Source organism: Ambystoma mexicanum, chromosome 12, assembly GCF_040938575.1.
Source record: "Ambystoma mexicanum isolate Mex_15411 chromosome 12, UKY_AmexF1_1, whole genome shotgun sequence".
Classification (NCBI taxonomy): domain Eukaryota; kingdom Metazoa; phylum Chordata; class Amphibia; order Caudata; family Ambystomatidae; genus Ambystoma; species Ambystoma mexicanum.
Genome location: NC_090936.1, coordinates 619,952,700 through 619,978,182, shown reverse-complemented (window position 1 = coordinate 619,978,182; position 25,483 = coordinate 619,952,700). Strand labels below are relative to the sequence as shown.

General features: G+C 43.6%; 1 protein-coding gene across 2 annotated transcripts in view; it reads right to left on the bottom strand.

Annotated features, from left to right (window-relative positions):
- The window catches only part of LOC138513914 (zinc finger protein 776-like), an 86,739-nt gene that overhangs the window by 59,796 nt on the left and 1,460 nt on the right, over nt 1-25,483 (bottom strand). For both annotated transcript variants that reach the window (XM_069629057.1, XM_069629058.1), the window contains exon 2: nt 10,746-10,872. In XM_069629057.1, the coding sequence (XP_069485158.1) occupies nt 10,746-10,872 (127 nt within the window). The remainder of the gene's footprint in view (nt 1-10,745; nt 10,873-25,483) is intronic.

The following is a 25,483-nucleotide window of genomic DNA, read 5'->3' as shown; positions in this document are numbered from 1 at the left end:
GAATTATTAGCTATTTATTACATGTTTAAAATTAAGGTAGCATTCATTATTTTACTATCCAAAATTACCAGATTAAAAATATTGTACTTCTATGTTGCATGCTGCAGCCATTGCCTATATGTATGAATGATTAGGCTCCTGTATTAATAACAACACTCTAATATAATGTTTTGTTTAGATGAGAACCTTCTTTGATACATTAAGTAATTCATGATAGGTCTCCCGATGATCCCGGACATCTTGGTTACCAAAATTATAGAGAATTTTCATCAAAAGTAATTTCACATTGATGTCATCTCTGACATTTGTGATGTCGTCTTTGATGTCCTGGGTGTTCGTCTTAGCAGTGAACAGTGAACCCTTGTGGCGTGAGTTATGGTTGCTTAGCTTACCATAACTGGCAATTTTCTTTTTGGTTTTACTTGTAACAATAACATCCCTTTAACAAAGTTTTCTCACTTCATTTCATAGGTTTCTATTAGTGCAACTTAACCATAGTGTCCCTTTAACAACATTTTTTCTGTGAATTTCATAGGTTTTTATTAATGAAAATGCTTCATGATGCTACATTACTGTATATACATTATTAATAATTCCTCTTTTAACATATATCAAAGAACTGGAAACCTCCTTTACAAAACAACTTTTGCAACGCATACTGATGTGTCGTTATCAGCAGAGCATGCTGGGTATGCAAGTCATGGTTAAATTGCCTAGGGCATGAGGCTTGACCATGAGCCCAGGCCCACCAATCCACCCTGCATCCTAGTTCAGTGTCCACTATGCCCTCATAATGTGACCAATGGTCGGTGCTCATGGCTTGCAGCCCTGGCCAGTCTCCACAATCCATGGGGCATGGGCTTCGGCCATCCCGCATTCCCCAATAGGCAAATCAGAGTAGAAATGTGTCCTTGTTGAAGGCCAGGCCCACTACCCAGGCCCCAAGGATAGCAGTTACAAATACTTCATATTGTGCATGTGGCACATATGAAGCAGCAGACAGATTAACAGGAATATACCTTTTTTTTCTGCTAAAAGTGTAAAGATTAAGTGGATTTGTTTTGACTACCCAGAAAGCAGACGTAAAGTTTTAAACTTTATCATGACATTTAAATGTTAGATATTAATAAACCGGACAGCAGGGATATAGTTAAAAACGTGCAGTACCCAGATAGATCTGACCAATTAGAAAATGTGTGTCTATTTGAAACCTTAAATATTACAATTATCCTGAATGCATAGAAGAAAACCTGGAAAGGGGATATTTTTTAAAAGTAAAAACAGTGATGGCGGTTTAATTTAAGAAGGTAAATCCTTATTTAGTTATTCATCAAAACGAATCTGTTCATTAGAAACAAAGGCGCTTTATGACTATTGCTTAATACAGCTCGTTTTACCTTGATGTAAAGAATCCGAATTAATGGAAAATTTGAATAGTTTGGAACCAGCATTTACACATCATAAAGAACACATTAAAAGCCCTTCTTTTAGAAATCACATTAAAATGCTTTATGAATAAATTGAGCAAGAATAAAATGCTAGATATAGAACTACCAATAAACGCCCAAGGACTAACATCTAATCCAGATGCAAATCTAGCTGATCCTCTGGGCCAACCACTACAAAGAAATGAAGCACAATTAGTACTGCAAGATGTGTTTGCTATAATGCAGCAATATAACAACCAGATAGTTTCAAAGAACATGTTGCTAAATTAAATGTACAGCAAAACAGTTGTTCCATGATTTTGTTGGCAACATTGACCACAAGCTTTTAGGTCAAATATTGGTTTGTGATTGTGTACACTTAAACCAACATTGTATATTAGTGGAGAAGCTTGTACTGGAAAACGTTCTTTAATTATGGTTATATCCAAATTTGTGTGCGACACATTTAATCATCTTTTAGCGTGAGATATTCCAGATCCTTCTGGTCTGGCGGCAAAATTATGCACAATTAAAATATAAAGACCTGCATGCAGATCTGTCCAAGAAGTAACCATAACTTTAAAAACATGATTGCTAATAATTGATGAAGTTAGCATGCTATCTAATATAATGCTTGCATTTATATTTCTTTGTATACAACACATTTTAAAATGTAATAATGAAATATTTGGTGGCAAACAGATTATTTTATTTGGCGATGTTACATTTAACACTGGTTAATGGTGAACCTGGTTTAAAAACAATTAAGGCAAAAGATAGTGTAAGGGTCGGCCACCAGGGGGGGCACAGACTTTAGTCTATACCCTGAGACTCACCTGCAGAGCCGTAGTAGTTGCCGCTCCCCGGACCCGTCTCCAAATCACTGGTAGCAGAAAGGACATGGTAAATGCATGACAACACAGAGCCTCCCCTTTGCACCGCAACTCTTGGGTCAATTGAACTTCGGCCCCCATACAATAACGCAGGCATCTGAGAACGTTTCAAGTGGCATTTTGAGCCTTGCACAGTAACGCGGTCACTTGGGAGCATTTCAATTAACATTGTAAATCCTGTGGAGTAATACAGGCCTCTAAGACACTGTAACAACACTGAATACGGGTGCTGCAAGTGCCCACGAAAAGTCCAGGAGCACCACCCAGCCTCAACTGGCCCGGGCTGGAAGAAGGCAAGTGACAATGTTGGTGCTGTGCAACGGCGCCCTGGCGAACATCAGCAGGACAGGGAGCACACCTTTCCCTGCACTCGGGTGCTCTCCGGACTGGCCCGGTCCAGCGAGCCAGCAGCCAACCTCCGGCTTATTCCGGGAGACTCCAGGTGCTCCTATAGGGGACAGGTAGGCGCTACAGTAGCTTCACCCCATACACCGACCCTCCCCCCCCGTCTCTGCTGTGGCACGCTCCTGGGCCTGCCTCGCGGGCAGCCCTGTGCAGGGGTGTGGGGGAGACCAGCCCACACTCCTGAATCAATATAAATACTGGTCCCTCTAAATTACTGGCAGACCTTGGAGGCAACAGAACACTAGACCAAATATACGTGCCTACACGCACATTACTATGGCAAACCCCCAGCAAAGCAGATAGGTGAATTTAACACCCGTGGGTGCCTCAACAGACTGAGATCGAACGGAGGCACGACCCCACTCGGAGGAAAGCAACGGACCCAATTTGCGTGGCACTGGACGCAGAGTTGCCAGATAAAAGATCCTGAAGGGACCAAGGATTGGGCCCCCAGTCTTGGGGCATATGCCAGGACCCAATTGAAACGACCCCAAGTGTAGTCCAGGAAGTGAGCAGGGAACACATCATCAACAAGTACCCGCCTCAACAAGGGAAGAGTGCCCCTGGATATCTTAAGGCCCACGCCGCCAAGAACGAGTCGTCTCCAATATCTCAAGTGGAAAGCGCCGACTAACCATTTAAATGTCACGGTGAACCTGATCAAAGTGAGGGTTGGGCCCCCAGCCTTGGGGCGTGTGCCCACCTCCCAGTCATAGGCCAGAGGAAAGGAAATGCAATCGAGGTCCCGCCTCAGAAAGCGTGCACTGTGTGATTCCCTTCCATCAGGGAGGGCGGGAATGGGCAGGAACAGGTCCTCTTTTGGGCAGACTACGAGTGGTTGCATGTGTGATGATTTCTGGGCTTGGTCGCCGGGGCATAACAAAGGCTTAACAGGGGTGTTATGGAAGAAATGGCAGTAGACCAAGACATCCAGAAGAATAGCCTCCTAAGGGTGAGTACACTGAATGTTAAGGGGCTGAATTCGCCCAAAAAAAAAGGCCACTAGTGGCCAGGGAGTTCCGAAGAGCGCGACTAGATGTCTTGTTTCTGCAGGAAACCAAGTATGCACATGGGGAGGAACGTAGGACAATAGGTCCGAGAGTGGGGGGTGGCACATTGAGGCTCAGGCCCCCTGAGAAAGGCAGGAGTGGGGATTCTCGTGAGGAGAGATCTGAATCTGGGGGTGAACAAGGTGTGGGCAGACGTGGAGGGGATTTCTCTCATGATTGTAGGCACTGCACGGAAAATCATGTTCACACTGGCAACCGTGTACGCCCCCAATACGGGTCAATCCCGATTTCTACAGAGGACGCTCCCGAAAATTATGCTAGAGGCCTCTGGGCATGTAATCTTGGGGGGGGGAGACTTTAACCTTTGGGCGGATGTGAAACTGGACAGACAGGTGGGTAACCCTGAAACACAGCATCCGCTAGGTGGGGGTCAGCCTGCGGGCATGGAAATGCTGGATATTTATGGGCTGAAGGATGTCTGGAGGTGCGCTCACTTGAATGAGAAGGGCTACACCTTTTATTCGATACCCATGGTACCGTCACCAGGATCGATATGTACATCACGAGGGGACGCAGCGGTGGACTCAGATCTCCCCGATTGCATGGTCCGATCATGACATGGTCACAGTAAATTTAGACTGGGCAGGACTTCCGCACAAGGGATCAAAATGGAAATGTAATGAGTTGTTGCGGAAGGATCCAGTCTACCGAACTGAGCTGGAAGGGGAAATAAAGGAATACTTTAAAATGAATAACATGGGGGAGGTGCCGAGGACGACGGTCCGGGAGGCGGGTAAGGCAACATGGCGCGGGATCCTGATCAGGGAAGGGACTAGTAAAAAGAGGGAAAGGACGCTAATAGAAGGCAGACTGAGGGAGAAGATAGCCCAGCTGGACAGAGCGGCACAGAACGCTACAGAAAAGAGGGAGGATAAGATTCAGGAAGCCAAACGTAAAAGAGGGGATCTCTGCATCCTAGAAGAAGGTCAGATAGTTCATTAGCTACAGCTTCTCAAACAGAAGTTTTATGAGAAAGGTGAAAAAGCGAATGCACTGCTGGCAGCCAGATAGCGGGGACAGCGAGCAGAGAGATTAGTGAAGTCAATAGAGATGAAAGAGGGTGCCCGGAGCTTAGAGACAGAAGGAATCCCGGAGGCGTTCACAACATTTTACGAGACTGACCGGGTGCGGTCGGAAATTGACAAATACATAGAGAACGTGCAGATCCTAGACTGATAATCTCAATGTCAATCACCGCAGAACAGATCAAGAGGGACGTAAAGAGATTGCCACTAGGGAAGGCCCCGGGCGAGGACGGCTATACAATGTGTTTCAATAAGTCCTTTCTCTCTTCTCTCCTCCCCTTCATGGTGGAACTGTTCAATGATATCCATGAGACGGGCGTGGCCCCTGACTCTTTCTCCCGAGCACTCATCACGGTGATCCCCACAGAGGGCAAGGACCCCAAAAAGTGTGGATCATATCGCCCCATATCGTTACTAAATATTGACGCTAAAATCTACAGAACGGTTCTTGCAGCGAGGCTTGGAACGTACATCCCTCGCCTGATACACTCGGACCAGGTCGGGTTTATAATGGGACGACATGGCGCAGATACAATGCGGAAGACATTACATCTGGTACACGAGTCGCGGAACATGACAGTGGACCCTGTCCTCCTTTCTGTAGACGCGGAGAAGGCATTCGATATGGTGGAATGGGGTTTCCTGGAGGCGGTCCTGGGCAAAGTGGGACTGGGTCCTCGGTTTAGAAAAGGAGTCATGGCAGTGTATACTTCTCCCAAAGCATCTGTAGCGGTTAATGGAGAAGATTCCCGCTGGTTTACCCTCTGTAGGGCAGTGCGGCAGGGTTGCCCCCTCTCAGCGATACTGTCCGCTCTCTCCCTTGAGCCCCTGGCTCAGAGACTCAGAGGAGACCAACAGGCAGAGGGACTTAGGGTGGGTGGGAGAGAATACAAAGTAGCCCTTTACGCGGATTACCTGCTGCTGCATGTACAGAATCCCCTGACATCCATACCAAGGGTGATCCACTTCATTGAACAGTACGGGACACTGGCTGGTTTCAAGATTAATAGAGCCAAGTCTATTCTATTCCCACTCCAGGGGTCCGACCAAGGGGAGACTGACAGATTTGCCTCACTGTGTCTCATGATAGGAGGTGACACTCTCCGTTATTTGGGGATAAATCTAACAAGGGACCTAGACACCCTATACAAGGCCAACTTTCCCCCTCTTCTCTAGAGCTTCTGGGCTGATCTCGAAATATGGGGAAAAACTTACAATATCATGGCTTGGGAGACTCAACGCTGTGAAGATGGTGTGTCTGCCCAGATTCTTATACCCTTTCCAAATGCTCCCGATTTGTCTTATGAAATCTTTCTTTGGTGAGGTAAAGAGGGCCATCCTGAGGTTTCTGTGGCAGGGAAAAAAGGCAAGGGTAACATATGAGGTCTTGACATTACCCAAAGACATGGGAGGGGTGGGCTTACTGGATCTATGGAAGTATTATGAGGCGGCACAGCTGAGAGTTCTTATGCCTCATCTCAGGGGGCAGAAGGGACTTCAATGGATAGACTTAGACAACGCCATCCTGGCCCCAGCCACGGTTGCAGAATGGCTATGGGTCCCGAGAACCAAGCTCATACGCAGAATTAGTGACCATCCTATATTGGGTACCATATGGGAAATCTGGCAGGAAAGGGATTAACATGCAGGGAATCACTACGTGGCAGTCTGCCTTGAGTCATATTTGGGCACCCGGAGTCAGAGATGACACCCCTAATCATGAACGCTTTCAGTCTTAGTTTGAAGCTGGTCTGGAGAGAGTAGGTCAACTCTGGAAGGCGGGCACTTTTGTAACGATCTCTGACTTGGAGGTTCCACTGGGGATAGGCCCCCTACCGGTCTTCCCCTTCCTCCAGCTTAAAGGGGTCCTTACAAGGGGCATATGGAAGGACAAGGTCCAGAGGGACCTTACCCCTTTTGAAGGAATCCTAGACAAGAGGTCAGACTCTAGGGGCCTAGTTTCCACCATGTATCGAGCCCTGATACCTGCATGGAAGGGGTCAACTGAAACCTTGCGACTCAGATGGGAAAGGGATCTTGGTTCAGAGATAGACCCCGACCTGTAGGGAAAAATATGCAAAGGGACCTGACAAATGTCAATAGCATGGCAGCACAAACTGCATGCCATCAAACTCCTGCACAGATGGCAATACGACCCGTACAGGTTATCCATGATGTTCCAATCAACTAGTCCTTTGTGCTGGCGTCAATGCGGAGGGAGGGCTGATTACTGGCATATGTTGTGAGGATGCCCTCCTTATTCGGGTTTACTGGGACAAAGTGCTGGGTCGGATTAAGGAACTAGACAGGATCCAACATACTACAGAACCTCTTCTGATACTGTTCGGGTTGGAGGAGTCGGAAGGGGAGCTTAAGAGGATGAAGGAGGTTGGCAGCGCCGCTCCTACTGGCAGCACAGGCTTGTCTGGTGATGCAATGGAAAGGGGCACATGCACCGGGAAAGAAAGAATGGATTAATGTTGCCATCAATACCTGTAAAATGGAAAAAATAAGTGCAGCTCTTCATGGGAAATCTGTGCTGTATGAACTGCTATGGGGAGAATTTGTGAACAAATACTTAGAGATTTCAATGTGTAACGGAAGAGGACTCAGCCCTCGATGTCTACTTGACTAAGTCCAGTGAATCTAAACTGGCATTTGGGAAAAGTCCTACGCGAGGAGGCTCATATGATACATAAGACTCTGCCTCGAACAAGCAACCGAGCCCACCGGTTTATACCAAAGGAACATTTAGGCTGCACACCACGAACACAAGGATATTGGATAATCATACACCCAGAAGAGGACACCATTCCACGGGAGGATGGTAGGGGGTGGAAGGGAGGGGTGTTACAACAAATGCAACAAGGTTTTGTTTGGGAAAGGAGGGGGGGGTAAAAGGTTGACGTTTATAATGTATCCCAAACAATATTTTTCTTGCAGACTTTTGAAAACTTAATAACACTAAATAAAAATAAAAAAATATATTGTAAGAAGCATTGGACGTGTAGGCAATCTAAATTTAGTGACTTATTTTAATACAGCAATATCCTAAAAGCAATCAGAACAGCAAAAATAACTCAAAGCTCTACAAGTAAAATATAAGAATGACATTTTCAAATTTTATATGGAAATCAAGTAACTGCAGAAGAAGTATATAGTGCCTTTTTAAAATAAGACAAAAACCAGTCTTTTGTATGTCAACATTGGCAGATTGTGAAAAATGTAATTGTTAAATGATTTCTAAAGAAAATCAAAACATGATTTTACTGCAAACAGTAGACAATGTAGAACAGTCTGCTTTAACTAGAAAAGATGCCACAAAATGCTACTAAAATATTAAAGGAATAACAACATACTGTTTCTGGAACAGTTGGCCTTGATAGTTGTTTAAATGTTTGTATAAATGCTAACGTAATTTTAAAAGAAAATGATAGTGTAGAAGTAGGCTTAGTTAACGTAGCTATGGGCTATATCATGGATTTTAAAAGCCATGCCATCATCAAATTCATTGAATATATTGCAATACAATTTGATAACACTAAAGATTTTGAAGAAATAAAAAGAGTTACTTAGTGCTTTCAACATTTAAAAGACATTCATGTAATACATAAACAATTTCGAATAACTCCAACATATGCAGTAACAATACATACATCTCAATGGTCACGTTCAAATGCATTGAGAAAATATAGGATCTAAGGTTTTTACAATGGAATATCAATAGTGCAAACACCTACCAGTTTATTTCTAATAAATATGTATGTACCAAAAAGCACAGCTCACATTCCATGTACAACAGACTGTGTTTAATGTATGCTAATCGCCACAAACTGATATAAAAATAAAAGTAAAATCAGTAACAACAAATGGTAAAAGCTAACTTAAAAGTACAATAAATAAATGCAAAAGATGCAAATAAAAGTGAAAACATTAAGAAAGGTTTAAAAGCAAATACTTTTAGTAAGGCTAACAGTTCAAACAATAGCTCTCCTGGTTTGATTAATGATATGTGAATACATTGTTATGTTAATGTAACTTTGAATACACTGTTAAAAATACAACCTTCAGTGGAATAAACATTACAATTAACAATATTTAGTTTTATCCGTGCAATCATTAATAAAAACATTAATCACAATTTTGAAAAAGAGCAGAGTTGTACTTCTATAGAACAAAACTATTTTACAACCACCCATAAACAAGATCCTTATCAATTATTGTTGGCAATATTTTAAAACAGACTTTTCGGTGGAGTAAATGTTTATGATACAATAGGCATACATTATATATCAGTGCATGTCTTGTGATTTTTGCCATATGCAAATTGTTAATAATGGAATGGTCCTACCGCTACATATTGCTAATGTTAACAAGATTGCATTTAAAGATCCGTTTACAGTCTTACAAATGGCACTTGTGCACGATGTGAGCAACCAGTCAGTTAAAAAATCTATTTAAATTACTCGTCGCTCTAACTACCTTGTTCTTATATTACTAAGATATAGAGCACATGGTGTAAAATTAAATATGTTAAGTACACATTATGCACATTCTCAAGTTTCTATTTGTGGAAACCATTATAAAAACCTGGTGCTCTTCTAAGGAGGAGGAGGAGGAAAGGAGAAATACAAACTCTGCTTTGTGCTCTCTTCTATGCCTTGCAAGGGCATGACTAGGAGCTAGAGTGCAAAATGGACGCATAAAGCTTGCTTTTATGCTTTCATTTTGCACTCCACTTGGTGCAAAATGACCCCATAGTGTTAATGCCATAAAGGTATGTTCTATGACACCAGTTGGCCTGGAAAGTCAAAATCGACTGTTGGCTTGACAGTTAGATTTAGAAAGACCACTCTGAGTGATCTCAGACCACTCTTATTTTTTGAGGAAAATAAAAATCCAGTTTCACTCAATACCGATATGTTCAACTGATATTGAAAATGTTTTGTGAAAATCATATAGTTTTTACATTTATCTGATAATGTTGTAAACCTCGTTTATCCACTCCTCATTCCTTTTTGGCCACAGTGTGAGCATGTATGGTTGGAGGCACATCCCCAGTGCTGTGCCGATTACCCAAGAGCATAATTTTCAGTGCAAAACAACAGTAGGCTCAGGTCATGAAAAGAAGCACAGTGGACTGTCAAATAGAGAACCATGGCCTGTTTAAAAAAGCTCTGCATATGTCCAACATTTTTTTTTTAGGTTGCATCTCAAGTATAGCTGTAGTGTTCTCCCTCTCTGTAGTTTCATGCATCCTAGATTTTGGAAGGCTTAAATGCCCATGTTTAGTCTGTTGTTGCACTGGCTTGTTTTTGAGTAGAGGAAAACTACTTCCTGAAGAAAAACCATGTGCTAAATGCTCATTTCTGTGCCCGGATTTCATGGTTCTGCTTTGTGCTTTCCATTTTCTCTTTCATATTCCCTTGATTTGAACTTAATGTAAGAAAGTGCTTTTTGTGCTCTATGTCTATGAAAACCTGTAACAATTTTCCGAGGCAGAATCAATTTCGTTGCTGCTTCTATTTGCTCCCTTTAAGGCTTCTTGACCTAATCTACTGTTACTCCCCATCCACTTACGCCATCTTCTAAATGCTTCACCCTTAGATACCAGCACTTGATGCACTGCCACACACCAGATAATCATTTTTCATTCTACGAGAGTCTTTGTTACTGCACAAAATGAAGCCTTAAGACACAGAAAAATATTGGATAAAATCCTTTTTTGTTTCCAGGTTTTAGTCCTTGAACCTTAAAAATGTTTGCTAGATAATTTGCATTAACAGTATCTACAAGACATACCAACTATTAACAAAAGTTAAAGCATTTTTACCCGAACCTATTTTTGGGGCTTTGCATCGTGTAAACTGGACAGTTCTTTCATAGTCAGTACAAATCGAAGAAACTAAATAATTGTTACTTTACCTAATGAGGTCAAGGCTTGGTGAATTTCCTTCATCACGTTTGTGTAAAGTTCATTCTGCCATTTTTGTAAAAGCTTCCACTCCTCTTCAGAGAAACAGGCCACAACATCCTGGAAAGTGACCGGCACCTGTAAAAAGGATTGTATTTAAGATGAAAAGGATTCCATATTCAGAAAGTTACATTATGTAAAGCAAGACATCCTTGGTTCAAACATGTGATGCAGAGGTTATTATGCTGTTCTGCTCAATTTATGCTTAGTTCAAAATGGCGCAGGCACAATGCATTCTGGGAGTGCTCGGAGCCATGTTGGATATTTACTTCAATCCGCAGTGAAAGGCTGCACACATTTTGCTGAAGTGTTAGATTCACAGTGCTGAGACAAACATGCTTTTTTCAAACTGGGTATGCAGTCAAGGCCATTTCTGCTGGGAAAAGCTAACTTTGTTATGACTTGCTACTGTTCTCCGTGGAGCATGTTTTTTCTGAGTTTTAGAGCAGGGAGGCCCTGCATTCCTTGGGGGGGGGGGGGTCTCGATTGACCCAGCTGGCAACCGACGGCTGTTCCTCAACTGCGCAGGTGCAATTCCAGAAGGTTCGAGAACTAACTCCTTTTTTTGGAGTGCCTATATAGGCGGAAACCTGGAGGGGTCAGGTGAGACTTCAGCCAGAGAAGGACACTCCGTCTGGCCTTCCTGTGAGCTGTGGCACTCTGGTCCTGGCTGTCCTCGGGGTCTTCCAGCCGTAAATGGGCGAGATGAAGAATGATAATATGCTCACGGTGATGTATTCTTTCTTTGACTTCTTTACTTTTTCTGTGATCTATGTCCATGTTAATTTTATGAGTTATTTCTATGTACTTGTAGTCTTTGAATAAATAGCCGTAAAGAGCGGATTATCTTCTAAAGCGTGCGTGGCTGTGAATTATTGTGTCTGTTTTTGGGTTGAAGTATTGGTGATTTATGGTAGTTCCATGCACTTTTCAGAGGAGAGCAATACAAATGCCACCTAACATGAAGCACAATATGTCCGTCACCCTTCTCTACGCTATCAAGTCCCAAATGTTAACAACTCTCAGTCAGCAGTGAACTCCTATCGGTTGTCACTAAGGCATCAGGTCAAGATAGTGTCCACACCTACTAATTTCCTATCTCATTTATTCTGGGTGTTCCTCAGGATGTGGAATACTGCCTTGAGGCTGCTTCATGGCACCTCCATTGGGGGTCAGGCAAGTACATTCAGAAAACAAGATAGTGCTGAATATGCATAACATGTTGAATATACATAAATACATATGTAGAGATGACAGGACCACATCGAATTGGCCTTTAATATAAACAATGAACGGTATATGACGGATTGTTTGTGAGAGGACATTAACCACATTTTTGGTGTAAGAAAAATGTTTTGAGTACCTCTGGTGACACCTCAGGCAATGGCACCTGCATTTTGCTATGGAGATTCTGGCAACAGTGGTGGATCCAAGATCTCCACTTGAATGCAGGAGGAGGAATGCAGAGCCTGGGTGACAATATTAATTGTCGCTCATGTCAGGGTCAGTATACCTACATATACCATCATAGATAGTGAAAAGCATGTTCATGGACTCCACGGAAAATGTACGTATTTTGGCTGAGCAAGTGAATCCTAGACGGGCATCGCCAAAGGCAAACAGGAGCCCAATGTCAAAAACGATAAGCCATCACCTTGACTGTCAGTCGGATGCATCCCCTATGGTTAAGCCAGCACTCAATTCACAATTCCCAATTAAATTTGAAGATCCACTGGGCATGGGGAGGATACCAAAGGGCCTGAGAACTTCAATAAAGGTTACGTTGGAGGCAGAACGCATGAAACCAGGTCCTATGAAAGTCCCCGTGGAGCAGGCAACCCAACTAATGAGTGAACAAGAGGAAGACTGGTCTTGGATTGCAGAGCGTTAGCGAGACAACAAGAATACCCACCCTTGATGTGGATGATCAAACCCAAGACGACGGGAGTGAAGCCCCTACTTCAATTATTGAATATGTGTCAAGAAATTAAAATGCCATCTTGGAATACCAGGGGATTTACCCATCTAACTAGACCTAGCAACGTCAACCTGGGTTCATACGACTTATTATGCCAGCAGGAAACTTAATTGCTGAGTCAACCTTACCTCGATGGATACGATGTAATTGCGGCCCCGGCAGCAAAAGGGGTAAAAGGTCGACCATTTTCGGGTCTATTGATCGCCCTAAAAGTGGACTCGGGATTGAGCTTATTGAAGATCTTGTTCTCGGACCTCCACTGCTTTGAAATCTTGATAAGCTGGACAAATGGCTTTGATAGGAACAATACAAGGATAAAGGGAACCATGCTTGTTATCTCCTGTTTCTGGAATCCTAACGCCATTGCAAATTCTATCTTTTTAGAGACAATCACCAGTATAATGGATAACACACTGGTAAATAACAACGTAGAACATATGATGATTTGTGGCGATTTGAACGCTGTTTGCTCGCGTTCACCAAAAGGCAGGAATGAACTCTCAGCAACCACCAGAGGAAAGCTGTGGTTAGGTCTAATGCGAGCTAGGGGCTTGCATCAATTGAAGTTGAAAGACCGTAACGCTCCACACGTAGTCCCCACCTGGGAACGAGGAGATCAGTCAGCAGACCTCGATTACATCTTTGTCTCAAGAGAATTACGCCAGAACTTGAATGGATATGAGGTTATTAGAACATCGAACAGAGATCATAACCTTCTCTGTATGACCCTTACATCGAATAAGAAATATCCAGGCTACTTCATGAAAACATAAGTGGAAGTGAATACTGGCGGGGAAATCGACTGAGGCTAAAATCCAAAGACATTAGAAATTTGACACGAAAATATACCACACGCCTGGAAGGGGGCTAAACAGTCATTAACCATGTAGATTATAGACCACTCCTTGATACCTTCAGTTGTAAAAAGCAGGGTTGCAACATGGTAAAAAACCTGGCCTCCATAGTTCCGATCCTATCGTGGTGGAAAAAAAAAAAGAGAGACATATGCGCCGCGTGAAGCGCGCTGCTGCAACTTCTAATCATGAAAAGCTTAAAGAACAAGCAGCAAAAGTGTGCAAGGAATACAAATCCTGGATCATTGCCTGGAGACATAAGTTGTTCCAACAAGACTCGGAGTAAATGTTAAAGATACTAAGTGGCAAAAAGTCAAAAGATTTTTGGTCTTTAATAAAACAAACATCAACCGTTGCCCAAGACACACAACAAAATTCTGTGAGCGAAGCTGCTTGGATTGATCACTTCACAAACTTATACCGAGGCTCACCATCTACAGCCCAATTTGTGACAACATTGTATAGAGGCAAGGTTTGGCCATTCAAATATGAGGTGGAGGCTATTTTGGATAAGCTATGCAAATTAAATCCATCTAGAGCACCGGGTCCATATGGCCTCACAAACATAACGCTGAAAGAGCATCCAGAAGAACGATCACTATTAATACACGCAGTATTTAAGAACGTCTGCCCTCAGAGCTTAATACCAGTCATGGAAAATGGTGACAATAGTCCCTATTTTTAAAAAGGGGGACCAGGAGGACCCTAGAAATTATAGACCTATCGTGTTATTGGATGTGATAGGGACAATGTTTGGGTCTTTTCCGTTGGAGCAATTCCACGACTGGATTAGGGCATCTAATTCATTTGACCCATTTCAAACTGGGTTTGTAAAGCCAGTAGGAACATCAGCAAACATCATGCTGCTCAAACTCCTGAAAGCTAAATCCCATCAAGGAAAAAGAAAGATCTGAATCGCTTTTGTCGACTTATGCAAGCTTTCGACCCAGTGGACTGTAACCTGTTGTGGGCAAAATTGAAGGAAAGAAGTGTCCAGGAATGTGCTGGAGCCTTTAATTGCCCTCCATACAGACACCAAGAGTTTGGTTAAACCATGCTGGTTTACTCTCTTCACCAATTCCTACATCTAAGGGTGTAAAGCAGGGGTGCCCTTTGGCCCTGGCAATTAACGACTTCTTTATCTCTGATACTGAACACTTCGAGCCACAGTTGAGATTGTTCCCACCAACCATTGCAGGGGAAAAAGTGCAAAGACTGTATTATGCAGACAGTCTCGTTTTGATCGATCAAATAAAAAAATCGGTCTGCAAGGGCAGTTGGACAGTTTGCAGAGATATGTAACCTTTAATTTGCTGGAAATAAATCAAGGCAAGACAAAAGTAATGTCCTTTCAACAAGGAAACTTGAAGAGAGAATCATTTACATGGTTTTTAGGGGTGACGAAAATAGAAAAAGTTCTGCTGTTTAAATATTTGGGAGTCATTGTTAACAGCAGCTCTGTGGAAACTCCACAACAAGAATTCCTGTTAGGGAAAGCAAAAACTTTAGCAGTCCAAGCAAAACTAATAGACAAAAAATATGGCCGGTTTTCTATGAAGGCGGCAATCAACTTCTACACGGGCACGGTGGTCCCAACAATGACATATGGAGCGGAGGCAACCCTGGCCTTCCGCAGAAGTTATGGTCAAGACTGGAATCGATTGTATGGAAACAAATCTTAAATCTTCCAAATGCTACTCCAATTTCCATAATTCGTAGAGAACTTGGCCTGCCATCACTCCATGCAACAGTATAATGGAAGGGCTTACCCCTATTTCGCAAAGTAGTACTTCCAAATATGGTCTTGAAGGTAATAAACCAAGAGACGATGAAAGGATCCTCTTTGATGTTAACAAAATGGGCACACACTAACAGGCAAAAACTAGAGGACATTGGTCGTATGGAAGAAGATCGGGGGCAAATCTGATGAGAGTAAAAAGGAAACTCTTTGAGTTAGACTGGATTATCACAGAAGAGAATGCAGGGGCTTGTAAGCTTGTTAAAGACCTACCACCGAATATCAGGAAACTAAACCAGCCACGCGCTTACCTCCTAAGGTTTCCTAATAGATCATATAGAGAAACCTTTACGAGAATGCGCTTCTCAAGGCAATTCATGGCACCAGCCCTACCAACGTCTGTAGATTCTGTTCATATCCAGACTAGGTATAAACAATTAAGCATGTGATGATGACCTGCTGACGGCAGAGCTGGACCTTTTTCTTAAAGCAGCTATGCAAAAATTCTGCACAATCGACGATGAATGTCGATGGTCAGCTTTCATTAATGGCGATAAAACCTCATAGGTTATCGCCACAGTTTCATTTATACAGATGTTTTTTCACCGGGAAGATATGTTGGTGGTTTAACAATGCCGAGTAGAGTGTTGAGATTGAAGAGACTGCTAGACTCAAGAACTGAGAGACCGCAAATGAGTGATTAACGGAACAGAATCGGAACTTAAGAAGGAACAGGATTTTAGTTTACTTTATTATGTGGAGATGGACTTGGGAACTGGTGATGGGATTTTTCTTTTTTTGTAAAAATTGCAATGCAATTAAATTAAATAAAAAAAATATAAACTAAATAAATGTTCAGAGGAAGCTGCACATACATATTGTGAGAAGACTGCACATGTGTTCAGAAGAGTACACAATCCCTGAGAGTATAATTTTCCTAATCCAAACCTGTGGGGGCCATATGCTACCTGTTCATGCATACATTTAAATAACCTGCACAATACATTCACAAAACCTCACTTCTAGAGGGGAGCTAAGTTGAATGTATATCTGTTTCTAAATAGCATAAATACTTGTCTTGATACTAGAGAAAATCAAGTGTTTTTGATGGATTTTGAAATGGTTAAATATGGAAGCATTGGGGCCGATGACCGACAATGCTATCAATGAAGTAAACTATGTTGCTTAGGTAAAAGTAATCATTGAAAGAGTGGATTTAAAATGCCTAGTATCCTTTTGAATAGCTTAAATACCTAGAACTGATTATAGAAATGATTGTTTCTGTGAATTGAAGACGATTCATATAAAGCAGGAAAAAAATGTTTTGCTGACTTATTTATTTTTTATTTCTTGTATTTTAGAATTTGTATAGCGCACCAGGCCCAAAAGGCATTAAACATATTCTTTATGAGCCGATAACACTGTAGTGATTTCCTTTGTGTAAATTTGGTAACCGCTTTAGTCTGAATTGGATTACTTTTAAATAAATTTCAAGATTTGAGAACTCCCGGTCTGTTTATTGATCAGAATTGTGGGGTGGGATTGTACATTGAATTAGAAAGTTATATCCCTGAGACCATGTTTGGACCTCAAGAGCCCATTCATTGCTTGTGCTACCATTAATTGGCTCCAATTGTTCAAATATTGCCTTTGTTTGATCTCCAGCACATTTCTCATTGTAGTGATGCCAAAACCCTGCACCCGCAAACTTTGAAAATCCTCATATAATTTGTGATTAAATATGTTAGGAAACCTAGTATTAAAGTCTTGATAAAGAATACATCACACCTGGCTAGTCTTAAGAAAGGTTCATGAAAGGATGGTGATAACATACAGATGTGGCCAGCTCAACTTCACCACTATGCGCTTTACTGATTCATCCCTCTTATTCTTCTGTTCCTGTCTTTCCCCTACTTTTCAGTTTTTTTCTATAATTTTCCATGTATGTTTGTTGCAGGAAAGCCATTTTTTAATGTATATTAATGTTGTCCATTGTAACTATTGCACTGTTATTCCGAAAAAATATATGCATTAAATATATATAATTTCTGAACTACAACGCAGACAGAGGACACAATCATGTGTTCATCCATTTGAACAAGAAAATGCATGGCCAATCAAGTCCTGAAGAAAATATATATAAGTATCAGCTATTGGAACCCACTATACCCTAAGGAGCACCCAATGATGGCACCCGTCATCTCACACATGGCCAACTTTAAATAAGATGAAGGGTCAAGCCTAATAAAAGAATTGGAAAGCACCCTCTGGAGCAAAATGCTGGTCAGCTGAATTTAGAACAAACAGACTACTACTTGAACTCAAATTAACCATTTCAAATCTTCTTTGAGAGATTGGAGAAAATGTAATATTAGCAAACAAATGAAGATGGATCGCAAATGCAGGGAGTCAACTGAACTGGGATGTTTTTCATTTGGGGGTTTTTATAAGAAAATATAGGATTTAGGAATGACAAAATATTTCCATCTTTCATCTCCGGCCCACTAAAATTTCTGCCACTCATGGTGGACATCTGGGCACTATCCTCAAAAAACACAAAGTTAGAGAGATTTATTGGTGGGCAGGCATGGATGCAGGCATTGAAAATATATTTTGTAAGCGCATTCAGTGTTGAAACAGTGTGAAGCACTAACTGACCAGTCAAGCACCTCTTACCACATTGCGTCTGGAAGTGTATATGGAAAAGGTCAGGCTTGGACTTCATAGGCCTGCTTGAAGACCTGCCAACGAAAAGGCATTGGAATATTCCTTGTTGACTACTTCTGCAAATGGATCAAACACCATTTTGTGCAAGGCATATCCCCAGATACAGCAATTCAAATAATTACATATATTTTCAGAAGGGAGGGATTCCTGCAGAATTTGCCACTGACAATCGAGTACAAATGACATCCAGAAAAATGGTTCCATTCCTCATTGCAAGTAACCCTAAGCACACGAAAGCAGCATTATATCATCGCCAGGCCAATGACCAAGTTAAGAGGTCAAACTGTTTCCAAAAGGGAGCCCCTCAATTGGCCGCTGCCACATGTCAGGATACACAGAAAGTGGCATTGTCAGCTTGCAGTGCCTACAGATTCCAAATTCTGAAATGGTCAACCCCTTTCAATTGATGAGAAAACGCAGAGGATATTCCTTGTTAGCACCACCATGCAGCGTTTAAAGTTGAGGGGAGCTGGGAGCCATTTAGTTCCCGCTTGTTGACTAGAAGAGCCTGGTTAGCTTGATCCCAAAATGTACCAGGAGCCACTTTTGGCGCCCGAGGCTAACTGATGTCGAGCAAACACACCAATGTGAATTTAACGGTGTGCATTTGGGACAATTTATAAACAAACATTAGGCCACATCTATATACAATTTAAAGCATGCAGGGACATAAATAATGGACGAAATGATATGTCTGCATTTTATATGGAGCTTAGATTTGCCGAACGCTGTACTCTAGCTCCTCGTTCCCCTGGTCACTGGCTAATGCTGGATACCCAGAAGCTACGTTTAGCTCATGCTAATCAAACTGTAATTTTGGTCCTGCCATGACTTCCAAAGGTTTTCAAATGCCCTTGCCCAACATCACATTTTAAATGATGTTGGACAAGGGCATATATTTATGTTTAAGTTGGGTTGGTGCATACAAAGGGTGGAAAAAAGAGGGAGGAACCCACACAATGTTTTAAAAAACATAGCAAAAAGTTCCATTAAAAAAAAGAAAAGTAAACGAAGGGCAAATATAGCCCCTACTCATTGAAAGGCAATTCGAGTTTATGACAAATAACAAACTAAATATATATCAAGTATATATCAAGTACAGGGCTGCCAAAATCTACTAGCCCACTAGCATTGGCGAGTAGTTGTTATGAAGGGTGAGTACTATTTGCATGATACTTGACCTTTCTGGCGTTTATGGGGATGTTGGAAACTTATTTTTCATTTACTGCAAACACACATGCTTGACAGCATTGCAGCAAATACAACGTGTGCTTATGGCGACATGCACCGTTTTTAAAAAAGCACTGGTAAATATTTTGTCACCAGTCACCTTGAGACAAGTGTATTTCTCTTAGGTCGAGTATGTAAACTAAGGAACTCCCCCTGCAGGTCTAGAGGGAGTTTTAAGAATTTGCAAGGCCTGAAATATTCTATACAGGGTCAAACTGTCACAGAAGAATTGTAACGAGCAATATTGCAGGCCTAAAACTTTGCACTGACCAGACTTCCCATTGGCAAGTCAGGGCTCACAAAATATACTAGCACGCCCACTTTGGCGAGCAGATTTTATGAAGGGCAACAACAGTTGCATGGTACTCGACCTTGCTGGAGATTATGGTGATGTTTGAAACTTTGACATTTACTTCAAACTGCTTGCAGTAAATGGTACATAAAAGTTTCACTGTGCAAGGCTAGACTTTGGGTGGCAGCATTGCACCACATATGAAGTGTGCTTACAATGACATGCACTCTTTTACAAAAGCACTGGAGAACAGAGTGCATTTCTCTTAAATTGAGTATGTAAACTAAGTGGCTCGCCGTGCAGGTCAAGTTGGATTTTTCAGAATTTGCAAGGCCTGCGAGTGATAAATAACTCTTGGAAAGTAATAAATCATGTGCTGTGTGCATGTGGAGAATTAAGGCACATGTGTCATTTTATGCAGTGCTTTAAGTGAGATTAGAAATCGAGGGAGGACTTTAACTAGTGTGTGTGGCCTAAGTGAAGAGCATGACCTGAGGGGTGCTGGGCATGATCTGAAGGGAGCAGGTGGCTTAGGAAAGACCCACCTACCCAAAACAGTACATTGTGAGAACCTGCAAAAATGTCTTTTGGCCGTAGGTGGTCTTGTTTGCTTCCAGTTTGCATATTGCAAATAAAACTCAATCTGGTTCAGTTTGTAACTACATCACTGTCTGTAAATAAATAACCCTCTTAGTATAGAAACAAGTTATTCAGTAAGGAAATCACCCTATTAACCTAAATAATTTTCTTTTGAGAAAGTGGATGGTGCCATCAATCACCAATGTGGCCTACTTGCTCCTGTACATAAAATCAAAGAGCATTCTGGAAACATAAGAATTCAGACATTTTTTTTATATTCGACAAAAATGTGTGAACGTTATTCAAGCATGCAAGCCTTCAGTGCGCATAACACACAGTGAAATTGGTGCCACCCCAAACAATAAAATGTTTGCAAACCATGAGTCATATGTAACCATTTATGTTTGTATGTTAGGCTTGGGCTGTCCTGTGGGAGCAGAGGACTACTTCTAATTTGCTTAAATATGTTTGTTTCACTGCTTATAAAAGATCGTTGGCCTTCACCATTGTAACAGCCCCTGTCTATGTTCCTTGCAGTGCTTGTAAATGATCCAAATTCTCGCTTTCAGACTCTTAATGGCCCCTTAACTATATGTTGCTTGAATGTTGTTTCCATGCTTGAAATAGATCCTCATTTGTGTTTTCAGACTCCTAGCAGATGGTTATCGGTGGTGGGAGCCGAAGGGGCCTGGAAGACCCAGCTTGGCAGATGTTTTTGGAGACTGCCGGGCTCTGCCCTGGTCCAGTGAAAGCTCTGATTGTATGCCTGGCTAATAGCTTGTAACTTTACATTTGAACCCCTGAATATGACAACCATAACTCCAAAAAAGCCTTTGCCATTGATTTAAGAGGCACAGTTAGAAAAAGAATGTCAAAGAATCAATTTAAAAAAATATGGTACCCCCTATTGAAGATAGCCAATGCCGGAGAAAAGTGGGCAACCGCAGAAGATGCTTGAGTGTGGGATGCAGAGAGGAAAGCCCTTTACCAATGTGGAAGTCAGAATTCTATGGGAATACAAGATGGACTGCCTTGAGAGAGACAACACTGAACCAGGAGCTACCCCTGTGAATCAATGGTAGGGGAACATTTCCTCTTCATGGCAGCCTGCATGATTCTATCATACACTTTACTTGACAGAGAAAAATCTGGAGCCCTATCACCAAGGACGATGATCGAGATACACCACCAGAAATAGAGGAAAGGACGTCTGGGTTGCAAGAAGTATCCAGCACCTAGGTCATGCAAGTATAAAGACAAAAGCTTCTGCACTGCTGAGCACAGACACACTTGTTATGCCTGGTCTAATGCAGGTTATCTGATGTGAGATTTACAGAAGTTAATACCATCACAACCATTCCTTTTCTGATAGCTTTATTTCAGGAATTCTACTCCCAACAGTCTCCTGCCAATCATCAACTCCGAAATCCTTGTCTTGATCCAACGCACATGCCAACTGTGGTATATTTTGAAAAATGGTAGAAGGTGTAAAAGGCAAACACATGTTTTGGATTCATAACACATGTATTATTGAATAGAGTAAAGTACCGCCAACCCTATGCGTAACCATATTGGTAGTGTTGGGGGAGCACCCCTGGCAGGATATACTCAGCACACACACACACAACACGGACACTGGTGGGTCAGGTTGGGACTACCGTGTGAAAAGGAGGAGCTCCCTTTTATTCAAAAGGTGACTTAGGCGCCACCTGATCTGAGTGACGTCCTACGTCACAACATCCCATCCAAACAGCATAAACAACAACCACATCTCATAACAGGGTGCACGTAATGATCGTATAGTATAGTCCATAACATAATCCTGCAACTTCTCCGTAATCCTCTGGTCGGCCCGCAGTGGGTATCGAGATGACCGGACAGCCGGGGGAATCCCTTGCCGGAGCCGTGCTCTCCTCTTCCTCCTGACGGTTCACCAGGGGGAATTCCTGCTCTGGGTGCCGGATCATCCTATATTGAATGTTCCACATGTACCTTTCCATGCCACCGCTTGCCCATGGCCAACAGGGGCTAATGTGTCTGTGGGCCACTCTGCAGAACTCCAGGAATCTGGCGAATTCTGTGCTCTTGAACGGATGCCTATTGTCCAACTTCATTGCTTATGGGACCCCATCGGCCGCAGTTCCAACTGGGGGATTACCACAGCAGCTGTTGTGGAATCGATGAAATGCACAAAAGGGTATCTTGAAAACTCATCAAGCACAACCACAAAGTGCTTCGACTGCAGTACTGTGCCAAAGTCCACGCTCAGCACACACAGGGTGCAAATGCTTGCACCAGGGTCAATATGGGGGGGTTCTCGGATGATGGGTTTTGCCGCTAGGCACCATGCTCATCTGCTCAGCGCCTCATCCACTTTTACCTCTAAGCCAGAAAACCAGACCTTTTCCCAGAGGTGGGCCTTTGTCTTGTTGGTGCCCTGGTGTCTGACATGGGCTCGCTCCAGGATCTTTTTCTGTAGTGGGATAGGGATTACAATCAGTGACCCACGCAGGCGGACACCTTCATGCCCGACGGACAAGTCGATCCTCCCATTCCACAGTCCTTGGAGGAACACCTGTGCCTCCGGCGTGCGCTGCTGCATTCTGGACAGAAAACCTTTCAATTGACCTGCTCATAGCTGCCCTATCAGTTCCTGTAAGCCTGTGTCTTCCTAGGTTGCCGTCACAATATCCGCCAGTGAAAACAAATGAAATTGCATCCTCGTCATTCACACACACAGGATCATCCTGCCCGATGGGGTGGCGGGATAGATAATCGTCTGGGTTGTCCACCCGGCACGAAATATCAGAGTAATGCCATACTTCTGAAGCTGCAGCAGCCACCTTTCTAGCAATATCGGTGGGCGGGGGGCAAATCCGCTCAAGATGGGATGAGTGGTATATGGTCCGTGAATATGGTCACCGGCTGGCCGCAAATGTGGAAATGTTTGCAACCTCAGAGGACTGCCCGAGTGGGGTCGAAGTAAGCCATGGTAGTATCTGCCACCAGCGCTTCTTTGGTGGTTTGAAACGCATCCTGCTCCACCTCCAGTCTTGGTATTTCTTGCTGAGGTTTTGTAAGGGCTCAGTTACGCTAGCCAGATTGGGATGAATTGCCCACAGAAGCTCACCATCCCTAAGAAGCTCCTCACCACCGAGGGGATGTTGGGGCGTCTGCCTTCTTTATGTCCTCAACTGTCCACAGGTCAGGCGACAAGCTGCCATCGTGGAACATCAATCCAAAAAAAATCTACACCCAACTGCATGAGCCGGAACTTGCATCGGTTGAGGGTCCGCCCATGTAGAGCAAGTCTTTCAAGCAATGCCGTGAGAAGTGGCAAGTGATCTTTGTGTGACTGTGAAAAGATAAGTACATCGCCACTCACGTTGAGTACCCCTGGAAGTCTGGCCAACACAGCCCTCCCTGATTGTGTGCTGGACATACCAAAACTAAGCCTATTATAACGGAACAGCCCCACATGTTATGTAAAAGTGGTGATGGCCCTCAAGTCCTCGTGCAGAAGAACCTAGTGGTAGCCGGCCTTGAAGTCAAGTGTTGAAAAAAAACTTTGCCCCCTATAGGTTAGCCAGGATGTCATCCAGGGTAGGCGTGGGATGACATTCCCTGTGAACAGTTCTGTTGGGGTGCCTCATGGCCAGGCAAATTATCACCTCTTTAGGGCACTTGGGTTTGCTGGCAACCACGATGGGTTACACCCAGGGAGTCGGGCCCACCACCCTTTCTATGATTCCAGCCCTCTCCATCTTGGTGAGCTCCTCCTCGACATTCTGCCACAGGTGAAACAGTATGCGCCGATGGCGCTGGGCAACCGGTTGTACAGAACAATCCACATGGAGCAGTGCCTCCTGCCCTTTCATGCACCCCACTCCTTTGAAAAGGTGAGTGAACTGCTGTAGCAAGCAGTCGATGTCCGCTTGATAAACCTGAAAGGCGAAATGTCCAAGCCGAAGATCTTCAGCCAAACAGCAGAGTAGTGTGTCCTTAGTGACATGCGTGACATAAAAAGTGGGGTCTTTCTCGGCGAGCTTGTGCTGGATTCTGGTCCGGAAAGCGCCATCAAGTGGCAGGGGCGCAGAGCCTCCATAGGTGAAAATCCTGATCCGGGGGGCATGTAGCATAGGTGCTGGATGGTGGCGCTTGAACTCCTCAGCCAGCATAACATGGACTGATGCCCCGGGGTCAATCAGTATGGGCATGTCGGTGTCTAGGATGGACACGGAGCATCGAGGTATTCTTTGGGGTCGCAGCCGGTCCAGTCAGATGGCCCAGACGAAGAAGGCATCTTCAATGTTCACAGCACCCTCAAGCCATGAGAGGATGGATCCATGATCACCTTCCAGTGCCACAACCCATTGGAGGCGTGGCAGGGGTGGTGTAGGCAGGCTGTGTTGACTGGCCCGTTGCCCATGTGCCCGGCAAATCCTGGCAAAGTGGTTCATCTTGCCGTGCCGCACCACCCGCAGGTGTAGCCAAACACGGAATATGCTTGTGTGTGGAGTCGGTCCCCTGCATGCATCACACACCTTCTGAGGGTTATCTGCCTGTCTGGGTGGACCTTGCCCGTTTGTCCAAATCATCCTCTGGATCATGGTATGCTCTTGACAGAAACAGAGTACACGCTGTCTCTGACTGGATTCTCTTTAATGCATCTTCCATCTGGGTTGCTCTTGATGAGGACAGCTCCTGAGTACGCCCTAGCTCCAGGATTCTGTGGATTGGAATATCTGAGGAGACCATGATAAGCATCTAGGGATTGCGACTGGTCTTGATGTGCTTGGCGGAGGCAAAACCTCTCGTAGTCCCAGTTGACAAGGGGTGGGAAGTATGCCTGCAGAGCGTCATTAGCCTCCCTGTAGGAGTGTCCTCTGGGATGGAGAGTTTTGAATATTTGATGTACCTCACTAACCCCGTACAATAGCAGCATTGCCATCATCGTCCTATCATCCGTCTCTGTGGTGTCAAATAACATCTCCAACTGTTCCAGCCACATGTCCCATCTGGGGCCAGCGTTGCTGGGGCACCAGTGATGTAGAATTCTTGCACGCGCGACCCTACAAATCCTCGATGTGGGCTTTGAAGAGGTCCTGGTGTACCATCACCACCCATCCGGGACGAAGACAGGGGGGTGCTTGGGGATGCAACTGTTGTGTCCTCATCCGACTCCATGGTGTCAGCGCTGCAACCTTTCTGAGTGGATGTGTGACGTTATGGACCAGGCAGCCGCATGAGCACCGGAGGACCGCTGACTGAGTAGGCTCATGCCCAGAACA